This window comes from Apis laboriosa, unplaced genomic scaffold, assembly GCF_014066325.1.
Source record: "Apis laboriosa isolate Shangri-la unplaced genomic scaffold, ASM1406632v1 scaffold12_cov154, whole genome shotgun sequence".
NCBI lineage: Eukaryota > Metazoa > Arthropoda > Insecta > Hymenoptera > Apidae > Apis > Apis laboriosa.
In genome coordinates this window covers 5449582-5477542 of record NW_025221207.1, presented here as the reverse complement: position 1 = coordinate 5477542, position 27961 = coordinate 5449582, and the positions used below count along the sequence as shown (strand labels likewise).

The 27961-nt window shown below is 34.3% G+C and overlaps 1 protein-coding gene across 2 annotated transcripts in view; it reads right to left on the bottom strand.

The window, feature by feature from the left end:
• The window catches only part of LOC122720368, a 103627-nt gene that overhangs the window by 13290 nt on the left and 62376 nt on the right, over positions 1–27961 (bottom strand). For both annotated transcript variants that reach the window (XM_043947031.1, XM_043947034.1), the window contains exon 4: positions 5720–6043. In XM_043947031.1, coding sequence (XP_043802966.1) covers positions 5720–6035 — 316 coding nt within the window. In that variant the 5' untranslated portion in view covers positions 6036–6043. The remainder of the gene's footprint in view (positions 1–5719; positions 6044–27961) is intronic.

Below are 27961 nucleotides of genomic sequence, written 5' to 3'. Positions count from 1 at the left end.
TACGAATGATTTTCGCTATCATAGACGATATACTTTTCAATAATTCTCTCGTTATCGTACTCAACATTATAAAATTAAACGTTTGATCGCACGAAGAAGTAGAGGCCTCGAGTAAGTAATTCTAATAATTTCTCAGACGAATAGGTAAAACGAGATTCGTAGGAGGAACGAAAGGAAATTATAAATGAAATATAATCGTGGAAGGAGGCGGTGATTCGAAAAATGTTGGAAAACACTGTACCGGAGCAACAGTACTTGGCGATCCGTTTGCCACGAAGCAAAGGACACCGAAGCCATCAGAGCATGCAATTCTGTTCGAGAGCACTTAGACTCGCCACATCAGGAAACGGTGTCCTCCGCGTGTACACTGGTCAACAAAGAAACGGGCACGTGACCGCGATACTATCTTCCTCCTCGAGTGAAATTCTTCCATAGCGTCATTTCGAAGATGGGAATTTTCAGAAACCGTTTACTTTTACTCGATCCGATTCGACTCGAGTTCGAGAATCGTTCGAGATCATTGATTGCTAATTGGACGATATCGCGAACGATGATTTCCTCGAACAGGATGAGGAGAGAAAAAGTATTGGGTGTAAAGAAATATTATACACGTTATGGTTATAACACGTGGATTTTAAATCTTCGGTTCGATGAAAATTGTTCCACAAAATTGACCGATCAAAATCTTGTTCGCTACATTGTATTTTATTAAAGTTCGATATTTTATTACAACATTGAAATAATTTAAGGAAAATTATATTATTCTAGGAAGAATTTTCTCCAGAATCCATCCAACAAACCTAATCTTCACACGTCTTTATACGTGAATATTTTACGAAAAAAAAATTACAAGCCTAAAACACTATCCCTCTTCAACAACTTTAATATCATAAAAAACATTTGCACATGTTTTCATATGCAAGAGTAGCAACGAAACATCCAGTTATCCAGCATACACATATGCACTCAACATATGCACTCGATAATCGGCTGGAATCATCCGCTATTTCCAATTTTTTTTAAAAAACATCCATCCACATACCATACCAAAAAAGTACTTAAAATTACGCTCGAATATCAAATAATTCCATCGAGTATCTCTTCGATATCAAGGAAATCGATTTAACGCGCGCAAAAATTTAATCGAAAAAAAAAAAAAGAAATAACCCGTTAACGAACGACCTAATCGCAAGAACATTTCCACGCGTGTGTTCGCGCACGGAAGCGCGCAACGGAACATCCAGTTAAGACGTACATACACGTATTCCATACTTGACAGCCGCCCGGCAAAGTGTTAATTTCGCACGACGCGTGCGGCTCGGTCGCAACGCTTTAAAACGCTTTGACCCTCGAACCCTCTCTCTGATGAACGCACGCCATCATCCTCTTCTCTTCCCCTCTCTGTCTTTTTTTCTTCTTCTTCTTCTTCTTCTTCTTCTTCTTCTTCTTCTCTTTCGAGGGCAATTTGAATGTGAAAATCGTGCGCACCATCTCTCCCTCTTCTTCCAGGGACGGATCGCCTGGCCGGGCTCGAAATGCTCGTTCTGGTTCGTACGTGCGCCGCATGCGTCCATGCGTTTCATGCGATTTTGTAAATGAGACGGTTTCGAGGGATACAGGATGTACCGTAACGGCCGAAAGGGTAGCCCGCGATTAACTGTACTCTTTCTTTCATCGCCCGTTATCATGGCGCCCGCGATCGATTTTACCCGCCACGATACACGATAACCGCCATCGATTATCGACGCCATTTGGGCGGCTCGATGACTGCCCTCTCGAGCGGCGGATATTCGCGGTGATTACCGGGGGACTGGTGGAATTGATTTCGGTGTTTCGATAAAAATGAAAATGCTTCCAAGATTGTTCTCACGATACTTTTTNTTTTTTTTTTTTTTTTTTTTTTTTTTTTTTGCGAGTAAGTGCATGAGAGGTTTAATGGTTATGGAGATGGTTGCTAGATTCTTTTTCTCTCTCTGTCTTGCACGAGTGTTAGAAAAAAATAGAAGAAGAAGGGGAAACGTTTTAACGATGGAGAATATATAATAAATGTCTGTTTTACGTAGCTTGGGGATATCACATCAGGTAATATATTTGAGTTATACGTATAAAACGTATAGTGAAGATTTCGATAATGAATAATAGTACAAAGGATTCGAGTTAAGCTTGTGTTCTTTCGCTTCTGTTCTTGCGAGATTATGGTAACAATATTGATTTAAATATTATTTTCTTCTTTTTTAAAAGTATTGCAAAACAGAGAGTGAATTTAATATTATAAATCTGCATTGTATTTTAAAAACGATGGGGATATGACATATTAACGTCAGAAACAATAAATATTATTATATAATTGTTTTTTCTGATCGCGTGTCTTTGTTGCAAAGATTGCTCGAGCATTGTAACGTTCGAAGACTATGACATTTCGCGAAAAGAATTAATTAGGCGCGGCACTCGAGCAAATAAGACACACCTTCATGTGATGTTATTAGCTTCTTATAGCGCTTACGAGTTCAAATCATCAAATATACATTGAATTTTTAATGATGATTTATTTTTCCTCATTATCAGAAAACTTCTCTAATTATAAATTAAATGAATTAATGATACAGTTGTCATCATTTGCGGAAAATTAATTCTTCGATTTCTTTATCCCTGTGGAATTCTACTTTACGAATTCAAAACAAAAAATTTATAGTGCTATAACAATAAAAAAAAGTAACTAGACCGATGTATTCTACAAAGTTCGCCCTCTATTCAAATTTATATCTTATATAGGATAATCACACGCATTTAGACAATTTGCAAGAATCGAATCATTTAAATTTGCATTCTTTACTCTAAATGGATACGTTTAACAGCACGATCACGTTGCGTGAGTATCTCTCATTCGCTCCAGAAGACTGTTTCAAATTTTTTTTTTTTTTTTTTAATTAATCGAAACTGTTCTACGCGTTATTCTGTTGTATGCAAAACTAACAATTTCTAATAACTAAAGGGATAAATAAAGCGATGAAAAATAGAGGCACAAATCGAAAGAAAAATAGATAAAATTAGATAATAAGTAGCTTGATCCGATCTATGAATACTGTTGCAGAAAACGGTGATCCGTTTACTGACATTAAAAGAAGCTAGGCTAAGGTTACTAACCATTTACAACATGGAAAACGATTGATCTGGATAATTGCTGGTCTCTAATGATTCACATCCGTTTCAACTTTACATCACATCACATAAGAAAATGAATCGATGAATGTTGATTGCGAAAAGTGTTTAAATTAATTTATATTGCATTAATCTTCTCATTTCTGCCTGTTTAAACGAAAAATAAAATTGACAAATGAATAAGTATATTCACAAATCTGAATAATAAAGCAACGATGAATTATTAATTAAAAGTCATTTGTTTTATATAAGAAGCATATCCTATTCGATATTCGATATACTTTATCAAAATAAAAAAAATTGAATACGATTATTTCAACGATTAATTTATTATCTCGTGCTCGTAATTGCATAAATTCTGAAAAGAATTTCTTAATTGCAAATTTGAAAGATGATCGAGTGACTGAGTCATTCTGATGAAATTTGATGCAAATTTTTTTTATTTTACGAAAATCACAAGAGGTGAATTCTTTCTTAGTTACTTAATTACTCGTTATAACAATTCAAAAATTGTCAAAAATGGATGGATTGTCAAAAATTTTGCATCTCTTTCGTGCATCTATTCCTTGAATGAAATCAAGCGTGAGACAAATCGAAGAAACACAGTCTGAGAGATGAAATCAATGCGGAAAAAGAATCGTACCAGCTAACTGTACATTACACAGTTTTTTGATGAAAAATTACCGAAACGTTTCGATTCGTCGTGAGTTTAGAAAGTCGATGAGTGAATGGTTGAATATTATATAACCGAGGCACGTTTGAACTGTCTGGAATGGTGTCATTGTCTTCGAGGGTGATAATGAATGGAAATTTTATGTGGTATTGTATATATATATATACATATATATGATAAGATAGGAAGGGGAGGTGAATCTTTTGGCGCAATGGTTTTATTGTAATGCAAGTTGTTGGATATAGTTGGATAAGGAAAGCAAGGAATAAATATTTTTTCAAGTTTGATTGTGATGATAATGAATGCAGATTTTATGTAACGTGTTATAGATGTGTATATGATAAAAAAAAAAAAGGAAAGTAAATTTTCAGCGTAATGCTTTTGAAATTGTAATGCAAATTATTGATCAATGTATGATTAATTCTTATTGAATTTGACGAGTATTAATTAGCAATACTTGATGACGTGTTATTATTAAAATTATAATCGAATTATAATATTATAATAATATAATAAAATATGTATGAATGTATGAGAGCGCTGTTCACCTTTCTTCAATCGATAATAATTCCTTTTCACTTCGCAATAATTATTTTAATTCTTCTCCAATGTGTGCGCGCGTGTTTAAACTTCTCATCCTGTATGAAACACGTCACGATATTAAGATATATTCTGATACACGATGTTTTTAAAAATTATAAAATTTTCTTCACGGATATAAAATTTGATTTATTTTAAATTTCTCATAAATGACATCCATGAACGCGTTACTCTCTAATCTTTTATTTCTTTTTTATTTGTAATGATCTTCCATGAGAAGATATAAAACAGTCATTTAATATTCTCGATAATCGAACGTTCATTAGCATGAGGAAACTGAACGAAGTGTTTATTCGTAGCTACGAATAATAATTATGGATTTCTAACAACGTTGAGTGTATTACAAATCAACAACTACTTACTCGTATACACTCGTTGACACGAATCGTAATTTGTTTGATTGCTGGGAAAATTACAAACGTCCTTTTCAAATCCCTTTTTTTTTCCTTTTCTTTTTTTTATTTCTTTCTTACGATGTATGTTTTTCAATTCGATTGGATATACCATCAATCGTTCGTGTCTCAAAGAGACGGAGTAATCGTTTGTAATTATGAGAAAAAAAATAAGTAAAAATCAGTGGAAGCTTGAAAAGCGTGACGATATTTTCTCGTGAGATATTTAATAAACGGGGAATAATAGGGGATATTATTGATTCTGAAACTTTGAAACTTCGCATGTATGATATTTACATATGGAAGTGAATATGATATTTATATATGAAAGTGAATATCCCTTAAGAAATTTTAGTTGAAAGTAAATATTGATTGGTAACAGAAATTAGAAACGATATATAACATGGTTATTAAGAAGTGATTAAGAAATTATTCAATTAATAAGCGTCACCGATGCTTCATACGTTATGCTTACCTTATTAATAACCATAATGTATAGAGGCAAATGAAATTTAATTTGATATACGTCAAGGCATTTCAATCTAATGGATTAACGTGAATATTTAGAAGAATGGAAGAAATAATTGAACAATTTATCTCAATTATCACCTATCAATTTATAAAATCGATCCAAATCAAGCAACAGAATTTCAGCTTGCCATTACTCGAGCATAAATTTTTCTACTTTATCCTATTTTCTTTAACACAAAATGTAATTCCATCTTCCATATATATAATCATCGTGTCGAGAATTAATCCTATCACAAATAACAAAACATCTAATTATCTAAGACAAAATAATTTTCGAGATTGTTCTTCAATGAAATCAACACATTATTTTCAAATGTGAAAACTATCGTTGCTATCTCGAATCGACTCGAATTTTTACACTCACCACGTTGTTTCTCGGGCTCGTGCTCAACGATGAAGGCAGGAACGGCCGTGACCATTTGATAATCCGCCTCGGCTGCGTCCTGCTCCTGTTCCTGCTTGCTGGTGGCGAGTAACGCCTGCATGGCGCTCGCGTCCCCGCAGCTTCTCCTGGTGTACTTCGTCCTCGAAACCCTCAGCAGGGCGGCTGGACTGATGCTCTGACAGTTGTCCCGCGGTGTAGACGTCCCCGGTGGCTCGTCCAGGGTCGTCGGGCTCGATAACGAAAGGGCCACGTCATCGGCGCTGTGCCGCCTCGACTTCGACAGCCTCTTAAACATCCTTCCACCTGCAACCAGAATCGAATCCGTAAAGGTTAGTGATACTTTTAATCGTGCATTGATTGTATCTCCAATTACAAATTCTTGGAATTTGGAAGAAAAAAAGTTTGTTTCATTTGGAGCCAAGATTTTTTTCATTCTTTTATTCTCTGTTGGTTATATTTTTGATTAATACTGGGCAATTTGGAAGAGAAGATGTTTCTTTTTTGAATTTGAAGTGATTGACAGGTAACATTTCGATCGAGATAAAGTTTAAACGGATGAAATTTTTATTTCTATTTATATACTTAATGCTGCTCTGCTTGATTTCTGAGATACACGTAAAAAAAAAAAAACTTTCTGTATAATAAATCTGAAATAGATTTGTAATTTAAATAAATTTAAGTTAGATTTTTTTATTTGCTCCTTTTCACTATGATAGTTAACAATTAAATAATTTTGATCGAAATTTGAAGTTTGCTATCTAAAAAGAAAAAGGAAAGGAGTTACATATAATTTACAAGTAAGCTCGAGATAAAAATCAAGGAATTCCTACAATTTTTCAACCAACTAATCCATTCGTTCACCTTTTATCACAGAACAATAGAACGTAGTTCAATTTTTATTTCGATTTCAGGTAACGGTCATGCGCAACGCTTGGCATCGATTGCGGGTCAAATTCCTCTTGTCGAACGCGAGCTACCTTGAAATTTAGCTTCCCTCTAAAAAAAAAAAAAGAAAGAAAAAAACCGATACACAATCGTAAAAAACGGGAAACATAAAGGCCGTATTCGTTACGTTATATAATAGCCGATACGCTTCGATCCATGACTTTCCATAACTTCGCGATTTACCGTTTTTCGATTCCTCTGAGCAAACCCAATATACCAACCATTTTTTTCGATTTTTTTCCCAAAGAGAACTAACAATGAACGCGATATGAATCATTCAGTTGAGTTATAATCGATCGAATTTGTTCAAAAGAAGAATAATAATACGCGTGTACATGTTTCTGTGAATTCGTGATTCGAATCAGTGAATATTGAAAAAAAAAAGGTAAATATGAATAAATGAAAAAAGAGCATAGCTGCAAGAGATAACTGTTGTTTCACATACCATATTTTCTTTCTATTTATTTGTTCAATCTCTGTAATTGGATATTCGTTTATTAACAAAACAAAAATTTAGTGCAACTTTTCCATTTTAATTGGAGGATAATTCGTTGATCCCAATGTAACAGTTTAATGAATGAATTAACGATAACCAAAAATACACGTATCAATTTATATCCTTGAAATAGAAAATATCTTTTCAATCTTCGCAAAATATCTGTTTTCTTCGTAAAAGTGATCGTATATATCAATCATTTATAATGATAATCGTTGCTCAATAATATCAGTCTGGATAGTTACAATGTATACTATGGACAGACACAATCTGACACAATTTTCACTGCGTAAAAAATCGAAAACGAGATTTAAGAAAGTCTATTTAACGGTACGAAGAAGAGTGAAACTTTTTCCCCCCCTGATCATTTACTTGTTCTGCTCGTTTCTCCTCTCGTGTAAGCTTCGTCATAAAGCTAAGAGAGCAAGAACGTGTTCAATACGCCTCGAAGGTCGTGTCGAATGCGACGACCCGAACACGAGAGACCAACGATCCCAGAACTATTAATGTTTCGTCGATCTACATCGTTGTAATTAGGGCAGAGTTTCTCAATTCTTTTTTTGTGCGATATTCGAATTTTTTTATAGTATTCAAGTACAATAATTCACGATCCTTCCTCCTCGAATGATTCGAAAAATTTTCAAAATTGGTTTTAAAAAATGAATGACTATGAATGGCATTGTTTTTGAATCTTTTGATATAACAAAATGTAATATATAATAAAATTGTCGAATAAAAAGGTAATTGATAATTCGAAAATCCTTTATGATTTCTTAAAAGGTCTACAGGTTGGAAACCACTGAATTAGAGCAATGGGAGAATTAAAAGAGAATTTCTCGTGAATTAAGTTCATAATATCCGAATTTACACTCGTTGTATAAAAGATTGAGATTTTTGTATTTTATTATATTTTATTGTTTATCGCGCTCTTTCGTATAATTGCATAAGATTAAATAGAAATAAATTAATTTAATTTTGGAAAATGGAAACTGATATATCACGGGATTCGAGAAGAAAAACTAACTGATATTTATAAATCATTATAAACAATACAAACATGTAGCATTGCATCGTTTTGCCGATATCAAAACTCTTTTTACAACGATGGTGCTCGTTGTAAATCTTCTTTTTCGATCAAAACGATACCATTCACCACAAGGTGCAACTAACTAAGAGAAATGAAAGAGAGGCAGCAGGAAGAAATCACCGGCCACTCACCACATTCTTCCGTTTATCAGATACACTTTATATTTCAACTTTACTGTTCACCACGATTTATATATAAATGCCACGAACTGTTTTCAAATAATCCACGAATTTTTCACTTCGTTTCAAATCTCATTAAACACACGTACATCTTTATTCGATTTAAACTGACCAATTAATACAAAACCTCGCACATTGTAACTCCCCTTCTCTCACAATCACGCATTATAAATCCCATTAAAAAAAAAAGAAACGAAATTACTTATTCCAACACCATTCACAATTACAATTACACGAGAAACACTCGTCCCGTCTCGCTTAAAAATTACCAAACACGTTTAATCACATTTGATCCACGTTCACGTTGTATTGTAAATCGCGATACACATCTCGTCAAAAAGAAAATCTCTCGTTGAAAAATTATCAACCACGCATAGTCGAAGCGATGGGAAATTTAACGAGACAAGTCAGTACCTGACATCGAACGAAAATGAGCGAGAATGAGCGAAAATGAGGGGAAAGCGGCGGTCAAGAACGCGAGAGGTCGCGGCCGTTGAAACGTCCCGTGTAACAGTGCCATTACGGCCGATCGCGGGATATTATTTTCGAACGGCGGTAGCTCGGCCGCATGGAGAGCAATTAACTTCTCTCTCGCGGCCGACTACGAAGGCCGCACGCTATTATTTATTTTCCCTCGCCAAGGTCCTCTGGTTGGAGAGATACAAGGAGGGAATGGAGAACGGAACCGGACGAGACTGCACAACCGTCTCGTGGATGCACGAACGTACTTCTTTCACCCTCCCACGAATTTACACCGAATTTAGGAGACCATTTTGGTTCAATTTTGTATAGTGGCGTGCTGAGCGAACAACTCGAAAAATAAAACCGAGATCGATGAGAATTGATGAGAAGATATTTAATTTTTTCTATGGGTTATATATAAGTTTCGAATTATTTTTATTGTCATTGGTTATGTAAAAGTTGAGTTTTTTTATTATAATGCTGATGTAAGAATTGATTCAGTCACTTTTTGCGGGATATGTGTAAGATTCTATAAAAAGGATTCTACCTTGAAATAATGATGTTCCTATTGATATCTTCATTCTTCATCGCCTTATGTAATTTTTAATCGTTATAAATTGCACAGTGATTACATAGTTTTTATTTCAAAGCTCAGTTAATAGCTCGTAATTATTAACAATAAAAAAAAAAGAAAGAAAAATTTTTGAACAGACCTAACAATAATCTTCAAACTTTTATACACTTAAAACAAATTACCCAAATCATCTAACATTTACATAATAGGTAATTACAACTCGTAATTTCAAATAATAAACTTGAGAAGGCTTAAAAAAAAAAGAAATAAGAGTACACTTCAAAACTAATTAAAAATACATATTCATAAGGGAGAAAAAGGGGTCGCAAATTATTCGCATGTCGCAAAATGAAATTACGTTTCGAGAAAAGATTGAGAAACACTGGCCTTAAAGTGTGGAAAGACGAGCAATTAAACGATCAAGCTCGTCCTCCTCGCACGAAGAAGAATCCACGTTTGCCGTGCAGTTTCTACCTCGACTTAGGAACCTCTCCGTTTAACCCCGAAGCGTTAACCCCGTGACCCCTTTCTTCCTTACAGAATTACAGAAGCCACGCATCAAACGGAAACGTTCTCTTGTCGCCAACGTGCGCTCCCTCATCTTTCGATTCGGTCAATTAGCCCGACGAAGCGAGAAGAAAGCGAACGCCGATCCTCTTTATCCCGCCTCTCTTTTCTCAATTGCACGTTCTCCGCACGGTGTGCGCCGGTTTTGCTCGTAAATTAACCGTTTTGCAGTGAAAGTGGCCTGATTTTATCAACGAAACGGCAGGAAGAGGTCCCTTCTTTTAACGAGACGCTCATCGGAAAAGGATCTTCCTTTATATGAGTATACATATATATATATATATATTTATATGTATCTGTTGCTGAATCGAGGACAGCAAGAGAGAGATCCATATCTTTTATTGCATCGAGAATATATCGAGGAACGATTTTGGATGAAATAGATTATTTTGAGAGAGACGTTTTTTATTTATAAAAAAAGTTCTATTGCTTTCTACTTCGGATTACACCCTAACCCTTTCAAGAGGGCGCATTATCGATCACAACGAGGATTGCATTTTTGCGCGATCGAGGCTGTGCCAACTCCAAAGAGAAAACTCCCGTCCGCCTCTCGTATCGCGGAACGCTTTCAATTTTCATTTTTTCTGCTTTTCAATTACGAACACGCTCGCATGCCATCCGCCAAACAACCCGTCGGTTTCAATCCAAACCTTTTCTCGTTTCCTTGGCGCGCTCGTCGCGCCGATTTCGCGAGGCAACGGCGCGTGCATTCAAACCCGGCGTGCATACCCAACGGTGAAACGTCCGAAATTAATTCACGCGCGGATTTTCTTCGTCGTCGTTCACGTATGGACGCGTATGCAAAGCGTGAACGTTGACGCGTTGGTACGCAAAACGGGACCGGTTGGTTGGATCCATCTTTCTCTTCGAGGCGCGCGTGTTTTTTGGAAACGCGTTAAACGCGTTGTCTCGAGGGATCGAGGACAAATTTTGGGAGGGAAAAAGCTTATGAGAATTGAAGTTCCAGGAAATTCTGGATTATTGTTTGGTTAAACGTTTTGCGCGTTGTTTCTAATTATTCTCGTTGGGACGTAGTCGTTTATATATTTGTCAAGGGGAGGTAAGAAAGGATTATTACGAATTATTTGAACGAATTTTGAATTTTTTTCTTCCTTTTTTGACGATTTGTCAGGTTAGTTGCGTTTTTTGATATATCAGGGTGAAGAAATTTTGAGCGAAATGGAAGGAATAAATAAATATTATAATAAAATGTACTAATAATATCTTCTATAGTGAGAGTGTTTATGAATAATACAAGTGATAGATATCGAGATGAATAAACTTAAAAGTCGAAATATTCTTTCGACACACAGATTCTAAAAATTTCTACTTTTCGAATATGCATTAGCATAATTACATTTTCTTCGTAATAATCCTTTAAAAAGATACGATACGATGTCGATTGTAATTGATGTAAATCTAATTGAAGTTACTTTCAATAATGAATAATTAATTTTAAATCGAATTAACAACAAGTACAATTTCCATCGATAAAATGAAATCGAATGGGATGGAACGATAAGTAATTCAAATCGCGATTAATCGGCGAGATTAACCAGGCAATTCGTCACAATCGAATTGTCCAGTAGATAGAAATAATTAAACACTGTTTAAACGGCCGCGTGACGTTCAAGACATACTTGCATCGACTGGAGCATCTTACACTCGTGGCTTAATAGAAAACGATTGGTTCTGCGGAATGAGCTATTAGATTGCTTGGCTATCATTGATTATCCGTTTAAAGTACTGTTAATTAACTCCAATCGAAATGGAATCTTTATCAAAATCGGTGTATCTTTAATTTAATTAGCCGATATTCGGCTTCATCGGTTTGTAATATATGGAATGGGAAGAATTATTTTTAATGAAGCGATTTCATCAATGATAACCATTTTCGATCGAATGGAATGGAATTAATTGTATAATATATTTTCATTAGTAATATTATAAGTATTACGAAGGTTTTAGTTGGAATATTAATCGATATAAATAATGAATAATATATTATACATTAAGGATAATATAATCTATTATATGGAAATATGGAAATTCATAGAATTTTTTAAACGAAGTATATATCGTTATATCAATTCTACGAAATTTTCCATTAATGTTTAATTATGAATAATTGTAAATGAATTGCAAACATTTTTAAAAATTGCGTATCAAAACATTTTTATTTGAAGAATATTAATTTCTGCGACATAAAGGAAAATAACTTTTGACGATATCTCGATGACCTGATAGGATTGGGTCGATCAAGAGGTTTCCTCCTTCTAAGAAATCTCCCTTGAGACTGATTCTTCTTGTTACAAGCGCGAGAAGAATCTCTCATTTTTCCTTTCTCTTTATCAAAGATATTCATCGTGATTAAGCACGCGGATGCTGTTATAAATTTCACTTGAACCTTGATATTTCAGGCAAACGTCAATTATTTCCAGAGGAAAGTTCATTCAATTCTCGCCAACCAATTATCGCGTATGAAATTTAAACTGAATATATCTTTATATCTTTTATCACTCGAATTACCACCGATAGAATTACGTATCGAATTAAATATCATTTACCATTTTTCAATTAAACATAAAACTTATCTCATTAATCACATTTCAATCGACATATAATCTATAATATTCTCGAGACAATAATCAGATTACAATTAAATGAATTGAAATATAAAAAAAAAAAAAAAAAACAAACGACCTCACCCCATTCGCATCACGAGAAAGGACACTGAACCGACAACGTCACTCCCAAACTTGCCGACTGCGCGAGTCATGCTCACAGTCAACCGGCAATCGTCGATCATCGTTCGACGATGAGGAGGAGAGGCCGAGGATCGATCCTCGTGTATTGTCGAAAAAAAAACTAAATAAATTCTCCTTTCTTTTTTTATCGATCACGTCAACAGGTTAGGGATCCTCGTCGTCGCGAGGAGGAAGACACGCGGCCGCCAATTAACGCGTACGACAGATAATCGCGCGGACTCGTTAATTCGCGCGGAAACCACCTGTCCGCTCGCGAACGGCCGACATGTGACCGGTCCACAATCGCGAGAGGATTGCGCGGGGCCCCCAAATCGGCACCGCAGATCTTCTTTGGACACGAACGAGCCAGGCCTCGTCCTCTGACTCTTTGGAAACGGGGCGCACCGCGACGATTATAATTGCGTACGACGGTAGGCTTTTAACCGGTCGACACTCCTGCCTGTTTACGGCCCCGATTCTGTCAGCTTCGATTAAAGCCACGAGGCGATGTTTGACAGATTGAACGGAGGGGAAGGCAAGATATCCCCTTCTCTCTTTCGTCTCTTTATCGAGAATTTTTGAGGAAGTTTTACGGGATATCACTTTTTTTTCTTCCTTCGAAGGATTCGGGTTCGAAGGATTGGTTAATGGATTTTTTGGAGGGGAGAATTTCAAGAAAGTTTGACGATGTTTGAGAGAAAGAGAGAGGGAGATGGAGGTAGTTGTTTCTTTTAAGAGTCTAAATTACGTAAGATTGTAAAGTTTATATTTTAGAGAAAAAGAGGAAACTGCATTTTAAATAGGATACTAATATAGATGCACTCCTACTAGATGATGTACTCTTGGAATAATTACAAAGAATAAAATCATTCGCAATGAATCGACGAGTAACAACGCGAACAAACAAACCGGGTTAAATAACATTCTTTAAATAACTTCAAACAAAAATTCAAGAAAATAGCAACGAAAAAAAAATCTATCGACCGTTGGTAAAACCACCTCACAAATCCTATTCACACAACAGCGTTCCATCACGAAAATTAGAAAAAACGAAATTCACGAGAAGATCTCTTTCAAACGCGTCTTTGCGCCTCGCACACCTGTTGCGACGAACAAAGCGGCGACGTCCAAGATGTTTTAGACCCCCTTCCCCCTCTCTCTAATCCAACTGCCTGATTGGTGATCTCGAATGGCGGTTTCGCGCACACGGAAGCAATTATACAACCGTCGATCGTAATTCTCTACTTGTTGCATTTTTCCTGAATTTTTGGAATTTTTCTGCGCACAAGCATCACAGTGGAAAATTGCTTGGACGAAAGGATAAGCCGAATTCGAGCCGGTTTCGACGTTTAAATATTCATACACGCGGCGCGAACGAACGGAACTAATGGTTGGACGATGATGAATGACGAGGCGCGTTGCGAAATGGAAAATTAAAATTTCTCGGCCATCTTCTTACCTTTGGCTGACTTCGTGACTACGAGAACCGGTGGCCCCAATGGCACTGATCGTTTTGATTCGAACGAGCGCGATAATTACGCATCTACGGGACGAGACTTTGTGGATTGTTTTTGTTATTGGTCGGGCGCGTGTGTATATATATCTCTCTTCGTTTATTTTCTAACAGCGAATTTGTATGATAATATTTAGGTTGAAGTCTCGATTCGATCAAATTTATAACAAACTACTACTTGAAATTATTAAATTATATTATACTAAACTTTCGCGTCTCTTATTTAAACGATATTAAAACGTAATTATAAATCGAAATCTTGTTCGAATTTTAATCATACGAATCTTTCGAATCGTAAAAATAAATTTTCTAAGGATATATGAAATACTTTTGTAAGAACGTTTTATTCCTCTCATAAATAGTATAAATTTCACGTGAAAATATTTTCGGTTCTGGAAGAGGTGCTTCTTATTTAAAAAAAAAAAAAAAAAAAAAAAAGATTCAATATCGAACGACGAAATAATAAAATACGACATCAATAAAATAGTAGGAATTGACGGATAATCACCTATAAAAATTTCATCCTTAAATGAGACATCAATTATTACTTTTTTTTTATATATATATCGAGTCGTATTTCACGTGTCCTTAATTAACATTTTTTTTATTTTCGGATATTTTATGATTTTCTCGATACGAGGAAAGAGTAATATTAATCAAAACTTTCAAAAGCTATCAAAAAATTCCGATCAAACGAGAATCCTTTCAAATTTTGATTTTTATCTTCCGGTTCAACTTTTTCTTCTTCTTCTTCTTCTTCTTCTTCTTTTTCCTTTCCTATAAAGGTATAATAATTTCTTCGAATTAGTGCGATTGGAATCATCGAGTTTAATTCGTGCAATTATTCCAACTTCAATGCCAACAACAACTGAACTTTCACGTAAATTAAACGTAAAAAGAAATAATTCTGATCCGTTGCGCCGACAAGAAAAGATTAAATCACGATTAAGCATCTTAATTCCTCCTCGGAGTAGACAACATATTTCAGTAAGAATTCATGTACCCAAGTTATCTAGCGAGAATCTTGTGCATCTAAATTAAACCTGACAACTCTCTTTTCCATACTATTCGAAATGCTATTCTAAACATTCTCCTGGTTAATTTATAATGATAAATTGTCCGGTTTCATCAAGGAGGTTAGACTCTGAGGAGGCTTTAAGAATCTCTTAAAAACCGCCAATCGATTAATAGGATGAAAAATGGGCTTTTTCTTTCCGGCTTCGTCGCCATTAAGCATCGTCATCAATCAATATATTCGAAGGAAAAGAATTTTTCACCGGCTAATTACGTAAACGAGATATTTTCTTCTTAGTTTCTGTTCATTACTTTATATGCTGTTGTATAAACATAATTATATTGCTTGATTTTACTTATAATCTTAATAATCATAGCGTCACTATTGTATCTATTGTGCGTTGATCGAGTTCCACATGAAAATTGTAAAATATATTGAAAATATATACTTCATCTATATATAAAAATCATAAATGACAGAGATAAGAGCAATGTGTTAAATATAAAAAAAAAAAAAGACTACCAACTTGTTAATCGATCTTAGATCAAATTACACCAAACCACAGAGCAAACTGCAACTTTCATTTTAATCAAGATTAATATTCTTGAAGAAACCAATCAAAAATATATACATCTACTATTATTTTGATTAAAACGAATGTTTACAATAATATACAATTGAAATAAATCTTTTGGAACGAGAAATATAAATTATCATAAAAATTCACAAACGAATTTACACAAACAATTCAGACAGATCAACTCGCGAAAATTGAAGAGAAAAGGTTACCCAAGATCAATTTATTCCGCGAGTGAGGAGAACTTTTAATCGACAGCTTCGTCGAACTCGTTGAATCAACAGAAAATTTTCTTCGAATAAATGGTTAATTGTTCGATCCTGTTGCTCGCGATGCGCTCGATTCCATCGCTGCGTATACGCGCGCGCTACGCCCCAGGCTGGAGAAAGTCCTCGCGCGGCTGCAATGCGGCTTCGTGCCATAGAGGGAATATTATTGCACGGTTTCACGTAACGCACGTGCCGAGTGACGCGAGGACACGGTTCCGCTCGAGCTGACGATCGGCCATCGAGGCCGTCCACCAAGGTTTGCGCGCGATGCGCTTCGCGGTGGACGAGGGAACGTCGCTCGAGAACGACGTTCCAGGCGAAATCGGAAGGTGAATCGATCGTTTCCAAGTTCGAACGGTTGATTTACCGCATCCGAGGGATATATCTCGAATGGCTCGCCTCCTCGAGGAGCGCCGCTTCCGGGATCATCGCGGAAGAGATCCTATACGATCCGACGCGCTCGATATTTTCGATTCGAAAACGATTCCTATGGATTTTCGTGAAGATTTGAGAGAGTTTGAAGAAAAGACGATAGAGCCAATTTTTAGTTTTAATCGGATTTCTAACGATGTCTCTTAATGATTGCATAAGAAGAAATTTGTTCGTTCGTGGGAATTATAATTGAAGGGTTTGGAAAAGAAATGATTTGTTTGATTGAAAAGTATTCGGTATTGTGAATAATCCTGGATCTTGTATTATATATAAGTGATTTTTTTTTGATACAGATTTTTTTTTTATATATTAAAATTTAAATCATTCAAAGTCATTTATATCGAGTAAAATTTATTTGGCATGGAAAAGAAATTTCAATCGCTTCGATCGAATTGAACGAACATCGCAATCTTACGAATGTATGGAAATTTTATTGGAATTTGTTGGAAATATCGGAATTTATTCATTCCCATTCTACATGTTACATTACGCTTGTTTGAAAAATTCCCTTCGTTTCAAAGAATCAAAGAAATCCTAATACCTTAAACGTGATATTTTAAACGAGATTTCTAATCGGGAGAAATCTTGCGGAAGTTCATTCGGTTTTGCCATTTTTTTTTTCGCAGAAATCCTCGGCAAGAAATATGCCGAAAATTTCACTTGTCTTTGAGAAGAAGAACTATCAACGTAATAACTACAATTAAATAACCTCGGAGATGTTGCGCCGCGGTTGACCCCAAGAGATTTCTAACCAAAGGAGAAATCTAACGAGATTTTATCGCGGAAGTTCAGTCCTTTATTCCGAGTGGATGTTAAGTAGGACGTCATCGAATTTCTATCTCTACGTCTACGTAATCTTTCTCCAATTTTAAGCGAGAAAATTCCAATTTGTATTCTGCATTACGTTGTAAATGAAATTAGGATGATGAAATGCAAAAATTTATTCAATATCTCGTGATCGATCGTAAATAAAATAATGTTAATCATGAAAAATTCTTCACCATCTAATTATAAAATATATTATAAATTTGAATTATTTTCTATAATTATTTTGTCATAAAAATTCGTTATTCTTTTAGATTACATATATATAATTGTATTAAAAATTAATAGATAGATATCGATAAATTTCAAAAGTTCAAATAATATCTTATCATTAAGTTTCGCCAATGAAAAATTCTTTTGCATTTTTCAACGGCTTGCATAATAATAAAAAAACACGAGCATAAATTTAATCCCAAATTATCCCGATTATCTCGCGTTTCAGATTTCTAACGCGTATAATTTTCCTTCCTACAATTAAGTTATCATTGAATAGAAATAAAAAAAAAAAAAAAAAATGAATATGCATACATAAATATCCAACCAAATACCGAAACTTGTATAACCACTTCTACACTCCATCAAATATTCGAATGCAAAAAACAAACACTTTCATAACTCACCCACACTTGCCACACTCAATGTCCATTTCAATGAACACATTGGAAAACTCCTCTCACATATCCCGAATTCCCTCTTAACACCTCTGAAACTGATTACGTATTTAGTAATAAACTCGTTGCACAACTTAAACTCGCAGTCAATTTTTCGTGCCTCGTGCCTTATACGCCTTTTGGAACACAATTACCACGTATTTCTTTCTCCCTTTCTGGAATACAGAAATTCGTATCACGCAGAACTAATCGAACTTTCTATTCGTCAGATCGATAAGAACGGGACGAGAGGAGGGGGAGGGGAAGCGAATAAATATCGTTCGTTTCGTCGCAACCGTATCAAACCGATTCTCCTTATCTTCGCGTTTTCTCGCTTAATGTATCAGAAATTCTCTCACTCTCTCTCTCGACATGCAGTTAATTACATTCGATCGATCAGTTTTCTTACTTTATCCACGAGGAAGTTTTCGCGCCATTTCGAAATCATGAACCGTGATCCTCGAGCGGAACGCGCGCCAAACGTGGCGAGCGATGCATTTCTATTTTCACCATTTTTCCTCTTCCCAATTGGGACTTCCATTTCTGCGAAGAGAACGTTTATGGTTATAGAGTTGAACCGAATTTTTTTTTTTTTTTTTTTGCTCTGTTTTGTTTCCCGCGTAACTTGTTTCCTTCGTTTCTGGATCGTCTGTGTTATCACCAGTTTCATCGATTCGAAGTAAATAGAGAAGAAGAAACACGTAGATTGCTCAAGAGAGATAATTATCGTTGCTGCGTCGTTAGAGATTATACGAGAGAAGCTAGAGTCGTTGGATTTTTTTATTTTTTAAAATATCGTACAAAAGGATGGAAAAATGTAGACGTATAGGTTTAGAAAAAGTATATATCAGAATGAAACTTTGATTATTCGTTTGCAAAGATGTGCAAAAAAGAAATACTCATGAAAAATAATGGATGCATTCGAATACTTCCTTATATCTCTACAAAAAAATATTCTCTTATCTCTATTGTCCAATTCACTTTAAATTATATATATATAATCTTGATACTATCTTATTGTAATTATTATAATATTATTTTGAAAAATCAAGTATAATATATATTTTTATTATTCAAAATTTTAGTAGCAAGCATATACGTAATATATTTTTTATAGTGCCAATAAGATTAAAATATCTATTGAACTAATAATTTGTTGCCATAATAAATAGCATTATTTATAATAATATATATGCGTATGAGACTCGATATTAACGTTAAAATTTTTCAACATTTCATTAATCTCGTCTATAATATTATTACCATAATCCAGAAGTGCACCTAACAATTTCAATCATTCTCGAGGAAAATTTTTCCAACAGGAGGATACGAGATACATAATCTGTACAAAAATACAGTTGCAATCGTTATTTTTCCATCCAGCGATGATGCGTTCCAGACACGTTCTTCATCCTTTCACTCGTGCAAATCGATCCTAGAATCCATGTAAAAGAGCATACATCGTAATAAAATCGAGGAAGCATTCGATTCTGGTATATTTATTCTTCCGTTTAATATTGGATAAATCTTGAATCCAATCCCTCCACTGATATTTCACTGACCATCATAGACGTAATATTAAAAAAATATATATCATATAGCATCCAATCACATTTCATCATTTCGTAAAATTCAGCAATACAAGATAAATTAAGATTTCGAATGTTTTGAGGGAGGAAAAAAATTCTTTCGAGAGAATCGTTATTTCCAATATTTCACATTCTTCCATTCATAAAACTCATTGGAATTATACGAGAGAGTTTAATCGCTGCGATTCATAAAGCTGATCTAAAATATATCTCTCTCGGCGCACTTGAAATATTCCTTTCATTAAATCAACCGTAAGGACCGTGGTTTAAATGAAGTGATTAAAAGACACGGTGAGTCGAGATCTACGAATATATTCTCTCGGATAGAAGATCCAAGAAACTATACACCTCAGAGGCGATGCTTTAGATGAAAAGCTCTAGATACGAAGGAGCCTCGGGTCTCGAATAATTCGCATCGGAATCTACGGATAATGGGTTCTGATAGTAATCAGAAGGTACAATGATTTTCATGCAATTTTACGGATTTTCGTGATGTAGGCATCGATTATCGTCAACGATCGTTCGAAATTACAGTTGAAAATAATCACAACTAATTATTATGATTCCAGTGAAGATCGAGAACTAGAAATTTAAACATTAAAAAAATTACCATTCTAGATTCTCTCGATCTATTTTTGCGCATCCTTGTACTCGCTCCATAAATTTTGATTTATCCTTGTCGTATTTTCTTAATCTTGGAAATCTTTGCTTCTTTTTTAACAATCAAATATATTAATAATGATATATATATTTTATTACGTTATTTAAAATAATCATTAGTGTTTCATACAAGAAAAAAAATCACTTTATCCTTTCCTCCCGAGCATATCACCTATCGCAGTTATCACGAGAAATAAATCGCCTCTCCATTTATAACCGTTCAAAAGATGAAAGAACACCGATGTTTCGGATAAATGCGAAACGCTACTTAATTACGCCTCTCTCATAAATTACAATAGTGGAAATTCGGGCTTTTGATCGGCAATTTGACGGCCATTCTACCCGCCACGGAAGATATTTCTTCTTTAATGTTCCAATTGTGACGCGACAAGCATCGTGGACGCCCCTTTACATTCAATTACTCGTTAACATGAATTCCACACGGCTGAGAAATGAAATGGCTTTGGTCACGGTGTTTCTAATCGTTCTTTGCTCGAAGAACTTGCTCGAATGTTTGCTCGCCTGGCTTTTATAGCCGTTTCATCAGTTACCAGTCACCCGTTGCTTCCGTCGATTTTGTATTATGTATATTCCCTCTCTCGGGGTTGCATTAATCACGTTGATAGCTCCTCGACAATACGGCAATATCGACTGTTACGTACATAAAATTAAGATTGTTTGTTTTGTAATTGCTTCCTCTGCTGTTGTATACGTTGAAAACAACGTGCCCATTTTTATAATCAGATATTATTTAATTAATCACGATTATTGGAATATTCTGTTCGATGTTCATTATTATATTAAATATATAAATTATATTATATAGCTACATGTATTTATATACCATTTATAGGATATTATTTCTAAATTATACTTTTAACTAAACACTTTCGATCGAACCGATTCGATCGACTTCACAATTTGGTCACAACAATTCGTAATAATTTCAGGCAGTGCAATTATCTCGCTGATGAAACGAGAACGCTCTCGTTTCCTTCCAAGTAGCTTCGATCTCCCGTTTCTCGGAACAACACATCCAACACACGGCTACTTGGATGAAAACACAACGATCGGATCTCGCGGCAATTTGCACGTGAGCGTTTCAATAGACACGTCGATGCCGGTATGCGCATTGTGGGCCGAGATTCAGTCGCATTCCTTGCACAACCGGCAATTTAAACGATTGATATAATGTGACGGGCGTAATTTACCAAGAATCAATCGCGAGTGTCAACGTGTAACCACGCTCTTTCTCTCTCTCTCTCTCTCAGAATATCAGGTTGGTCGATTGGGAAAAATCGGATCGTCGGAGGATGTTGGTACTTTCGATTCGCGCGAGTATTGATTTCCTGCATGGTTGATTTTCGATGATATGCATATGAGTCGCTTTCTTGGATAGATATTTATTATTTTTTATTGAAGTACGGCGATAGAAAGTGTGTAAATGTGTAACGAGAAATAAAAAAAAGTAACGAAAATTGAAATGAAAGTTGAATCAAAAGTTGGAAATAAACGTTGATCTGAACTTCTAAAAGTGGATATTTATTCGATACTCTTTTTTTTTTTTTTTTTTTCGTAGAAATATATGTAGAAAGTATGTTAAGATAGAAAGCATGCGAGAAATAAAAGATAAAAATATAGAAATGAAAGTAAAATTACAAGGATGAAAAATAAGGTAGAGTTCGAGGGAATTCTCAATGGATAATATGTATCATTGGAACGATGATTAAATTCATGTCTGTTCGATACTTTGTATTAATTACTTACCGATTTAAGTAATCGGGTCTTTGAACGGGCTGCATCATTGAAACGGTTAAGAAAGATTCCTCTAGTAGACGCCAACTAACGATAATAAATCAATTGCGCCAAAGTCGATTATTAATAATTGCCAATGATGTGTTTATCACTCGCTGTATTGATCAATAAATCAATACTTAATTCTGAGAACTTGTCAGTACCATAATTTTAATTTAATTCACTCTAACGAACAATTCCCCTTATAACTCTCATTAATCGTTCTTGCTCTTATCTCCTATTGAATTCATTCGTGTCGACAATTTTTATCGTGTTTTATCGCTCTAATTTATCTCAATAAGCACTTCCACTTTCAAGAATTCCACCAATAAATTCCATTGGAGAAAAGAAAAATTGTTACAACGTGAAAGTATCGAATCCATTTACGATTGAGATAGAAATGTGTGCGCGCTGTATGAATATTCGAGCTTGTCTTCAAAATATACATATACATATATATATATATGTATATATATCCGCAGTCGGGTGAATTGAATTGAAATTGCAAACAAAGAATATTCAAAGATCTAGAACCAGATTGGAAGTGAGTTCTTGGTTAAAAGGAAACTCTTTGTAAATGGTCACTTCGAACGGGATTGGATAGAGATATAACGAGTATTGTGAATCAAATTATAGACTTAAAACGAGAGCTGTGCGCTTGATGGAAGTTGCATTGAATTCTATGGAGTGCGAGGAAATGGGTGGATGATTAAAACAAGAAACACCAGAATACCTGAACTTAAGATTAAGATATAAATCTGAACAAAGAAATTGTTTTCTTGTTGATTTATCTATGAATAAAATTCACTGTCATTCCACTTTTCAAAATCTGAAGACTCTTCAGATATCGCGTTACTCTTATAATTATAATCTTTTAATTATCTTTATTTTAGTCTCATTAAGAGCTAAAATACCATTGAATTTTAAAATAGATCATTGAGGGATATATATATTATTAGAGGATAAATTCATTGGAAGACAGACCATTGGAGGCTAGACTATTAAAAGCTAGAATACTAAAGCTAAACTTGGAGACTACAACTTGGCCAGAATGACTTAAACCATTCAAGATTAGATTAACGAGGACTAAGTCATTCAAGATTATACACAATTAAGCTAGATCATTAAGAGAAGTGAAATCATCAAGGGATTAAATTCCAGTAACCTGAGAAGGCGGTTCACAACGAGTTTGCAAACTTTATCGCGAGAAATTGTATATACCACGCATTGAACTCGACTTCTTTTTCCAATCCTAATTCACGGTGACCCTTTCCCTCTCTCTCTCTCTCTCTCTCTCCACCCCCGTGCTCCAATTCAAAGCATCGAAAAATATTGTACTGCGGTGTAACTCGAGAGAATCGCGTGCATTTTTACACACGTGGCAAGTACGTAAGTGCGAACGAGCCTCGGCCACGTTATTACACAGGTAATACACCTGTTACTATACCGCGTTGCGTAAGCCTCTTCAGAGGCGAACCCTCGGCTCAAACTGGCCGCAAAGAATTCCGAGTACTTTCACTCGAGATGGTGTCGCGCATGATACACACACACACACACACACACGCATAACGTTCAATGGTTTACGATGAGATCGAAGAAAAATATTTTATCGCATACCACGGAATTGGGTAAAATTCGAGGGAAATTAATCTTGGAAATATTATTGCACGATGGAAATGGAGACACAGGTCTCGATGATAATTCGTTTATCTGAAGATGTTCGTTCATTAAGTAAATTAAAGATTTGGAGATGTAGGGATATTGTTGTATTTGTTTATACTTGTTGAAATTTTAAAAATTATTGATCTTCAAAGATCAATGCTATTGGAAAAATAATAATTATCCTGCAACGAAATTAAATTATTACAATGTAATCATCTTTAAATAAATTTTTTATATATTAAATCAATGATTCATGTAGCAAATTGTAAGTCGGTGAGTAATCATGATCGAAATCCATGAACGAAAGTGAAACACCTGACACGGTTTCAGATTGAGGCCCGAAGGAACGAGATAAATAGGATATTTATCGATGCAGGTCTAAAGTACAGATATATGTATATACGTATCTCGATGTGTAAATCGATGAATAACGTAATCAATGAAAAAATTTTTTAAAAATAGAAAAAAAGGGGGAGAGGAGGGGAAAGAAAGAAAGAAATAAATTTATACATGGCACGAAACGGAATTGTATGAGTAATCTGAGCCTATCGTTGATTCAACTACAAATTATCGGACGTGTACACACGATAAACTAAATCACGATCAGAAAATTTTATGACCAATTGCTTTAAAGAAACATATTCTAAACGAATATGTGTATATATATAATTTATCTCGAGTGTTGGCAATACAATTAACCATTGTGGTTACCCGTAATAATATTTATGCATTTTATTTCTATATTCATTTTACTATCGCATATTTATTGATCAATAAAATATCTTTATCCTAATAAATATCGTATAACTTTTATTCGAAGACAAATTTATTTCTGAAAAGTTCATCTTAAGATCAATTTGATATGTAGATACGTAAAAAAAAATCTTTATCTTCGAAATACACTATTTTATTCTACCTTACGCGACATTAAACGAATCTTATCTTAAAAATAAATATTGTAAAGTCACTAATCATAGAAATAATAATATAAATTATTAATATAAAAAAAATGTTCTTCCACATAGCAATCGAAAAAGGAAAAAATTAAACAATCATCCCGTGCACATTCTTCCAATTAATCCTCAACAAAAAAGATCCTCCACACCATCGATCGTTACCTGTTCCAGGCCCATCGTCCAAGAAAATTTTCTCGAAGACGATGCATTAAAACACGGTAAGTGGCAATTTGCTTGGAGCAACTAAGTTTCCAACTAACTCGCTCTGCTTTCCTTCGCATTGCCATTCGTTCTTCAGTTACGCCTTCATTATTTCGAACAAAAGAAATAAAAAAGAGAGAGAGAGAGAGAGAAAGAGGAACGCATTCTAGTAAATCGGTGGCCATCTTTACACGTTTCTATTGAACATGACATAACCCGTACTACGAAGTTTCTTCGACTTTCCCCGACCCTTCCTCCCCCCCTTCTTCCCCGAAGTCAAATGGCCGCGCCACGTCTATAATTTTTGATATTACATACCATGGTTCGAGGCAACAGATGTTCCACCGTAAGTCAAACCGCTATTTACATAATACATTTCTCCCTGTTAAAACGTTGGACCGTCCACCTGTGATCGAATAACGATAAAAGCGAAAAATCGAGTTTATTAAAAATGCGGTTGTTTTCTTTTAGATAGAGGAGAGGAACGATGAAAATGATTCTGTGGAAATGGAAAAGAAAAAAAAAATGATGAGACGAATAGTGTTTGAGAAAATAAATGGAGAAAAGTTATTGGAAAATATGGAAATTATTATTGAAGTAATTGTAACTATAATTATTATAGTTATTATTATAATTTTTCACTTCCTTTTTTTATAAATATTAATATTAATAATATTAATAAGAATAATAGTTCTGTCGATTATTCATTATTATCATTCAACTACTAAAAATTATTTCAAGAATTTAATATTACTTTTACTTCGAGAAATATTTTATAAGATACGTTGCATTAATATTTGATTAGAGAAAATAATTTAAAATATACAACAACGAGTATATTTTCATAAACGAAGCATTTTCATTTTATTTTATTCATATATATTCATATATAAATATATTATATTATTTTATTCATTTTATTTGTCGCAAGATTCTAAAATAATTCAGAATTCGAATTAATTGCAATCGATAACAAGATCTGATAGACGAAGCTGCATAAAATATCTGCGAATAAATAAAGGGGATCCCTTGTCTTTTGTCACTATTCCGCATGCATAATTAAAGTTTTCCACTCGGCCGATCTTTCCGGTGACCTATATCTCAATATGGCATGAATTATTAAACTTCTTCCAAATTCTATGCGCCTATCTAATTATATTGAAATTACGTGAACTTGCCAATATTTTTTTATAGTATTCATAATATTCAAAAATCGAATAATCATTCCATTTAAAATTATTATATCTTCATCAAATACATGTTTGAGAATTTTTTTCTCTGGAATTCAATTGTTTCATTTATTTATTTATTTATTTTTTCAAACTATATTGAGGGATGCTCGTGCCCATCACTATCTACGTATAATTAATTTATCATTTCTCACAAATGAAATGATAAAAATAAAGGATGGAAAAGGTTGTTAGGCACACTTGATAAAGTGAAATTATTGTCTCGCGTAGGTTGGAATAACCTACACGTTACACGCCAACTTAATCTTATGTGACTGGTGAATATGAGATGCACGGTGAAAACTTAGCTAACGACATCGGTTATCTGACAGAACTATTTTCTCCCTGTCTTGTTACAAGATCTGTCGTAAGATAATATTTCCATATTAGTTTTTACAAAATAAAGGTTTCTTATTCTTTGTGCTCGAATCATAGTACACATAGAGAGATAATGCGAAATGGATGATGTGAAAATTCTTTCAACAAAGCAAAATAATGGTAAAGAAGAAAGTCATACGTGCACGCATTTCCTTAATTCATATTTATATCATACAATTTTTTTTCAGTCCATAACGAGATATCTTTTAATATTCTATTGATCCAAAGTCACGAGTCAAAGTGAAAAGTAAGTTTGGTAATGAAAGATTAAATCCTAAAAACAAAAAATTCAAGAAATTCCAATCTTTAATTAGCTTTGAATCGCGCATTCCTTCATCTTTGCTAATCTACTCTTCTTTCGAGCCAACTACCCTCGAGTTTCTATTCCATCGAGCACAAGAAACAATTCGTTTAAAGTGCTCCAATGTTGAGTCAGCTTCTCTCTCTTCCTTTCTTTCGCTTCGAAACTAAAAATTCACAAAGAATTTCAACATTTACTTGCAGTAGCCAGTTCGACCGTGAATCGAATTCGTGTTACGACATCGCAATTTTTCCTTTCGCCTGGAATTACGCGCGGTCTTCGAAGCTGATTCGAATCGTGAAAGCTCGAACACGATGAAATTGTCCATAAATATACATATATATAAATACAAGGTGGAAAAAAATAATGGACATAGAGAATGTTTAATCAATTAACAATTTGCATTAATTTCTTCTTATTTTTTTATCAAGAAAAATAATCAAATGTTGAAATTTTTTCCATGATACATCTTTAATCTTCCGTCAATTTCTTTTCGAGCAAAATAAATTAAAAAATTTTTTTCAATTTTTATTTTATTTGACAAAAGGAAATAATCGCGCGTTGCATCAATCCATCCTTCATCTCGTGATAAAATGTTCACTCCTATATATCACATCCATTATCTTCTTTTTCTTTTTTGCAATCTCTATCCGTGGTTTAAAGAGTCTTTTTTTTACACGGATCAAGGCAATAAACTCCTGAATCATACATGAAGGAACGTGGAGTTTACTTTCGCGTGCTAAAACTCTCGATCGTACGTTAACAGCCTTAATTGTCGGCTAATTATTTCAAATTTCGTAATTAAGGAATTTCTAATCAGATTCGTTGCGTGATGTTCATTGTACGGTATATATATATATGAAGAAAGAAAGAATTATTTTTTTAAATGTTGTTAGTTTACAGTTGAAAGTGATCGAATGGGTATAGGTAATGGATATAAGTATAGGTCTTTCATTGAAGAATTATTTGTATAATGAAATGGTGAATGTTCAGAATTGAATGAAGCGTTAGTTTAAAAAATAAACAGTCATAGATTTACGATACATAATTAAGTATCATTTTACATATATTAGAATATAGCCTTTGCATTCAATGGCTTCCTTTTTCGAATTC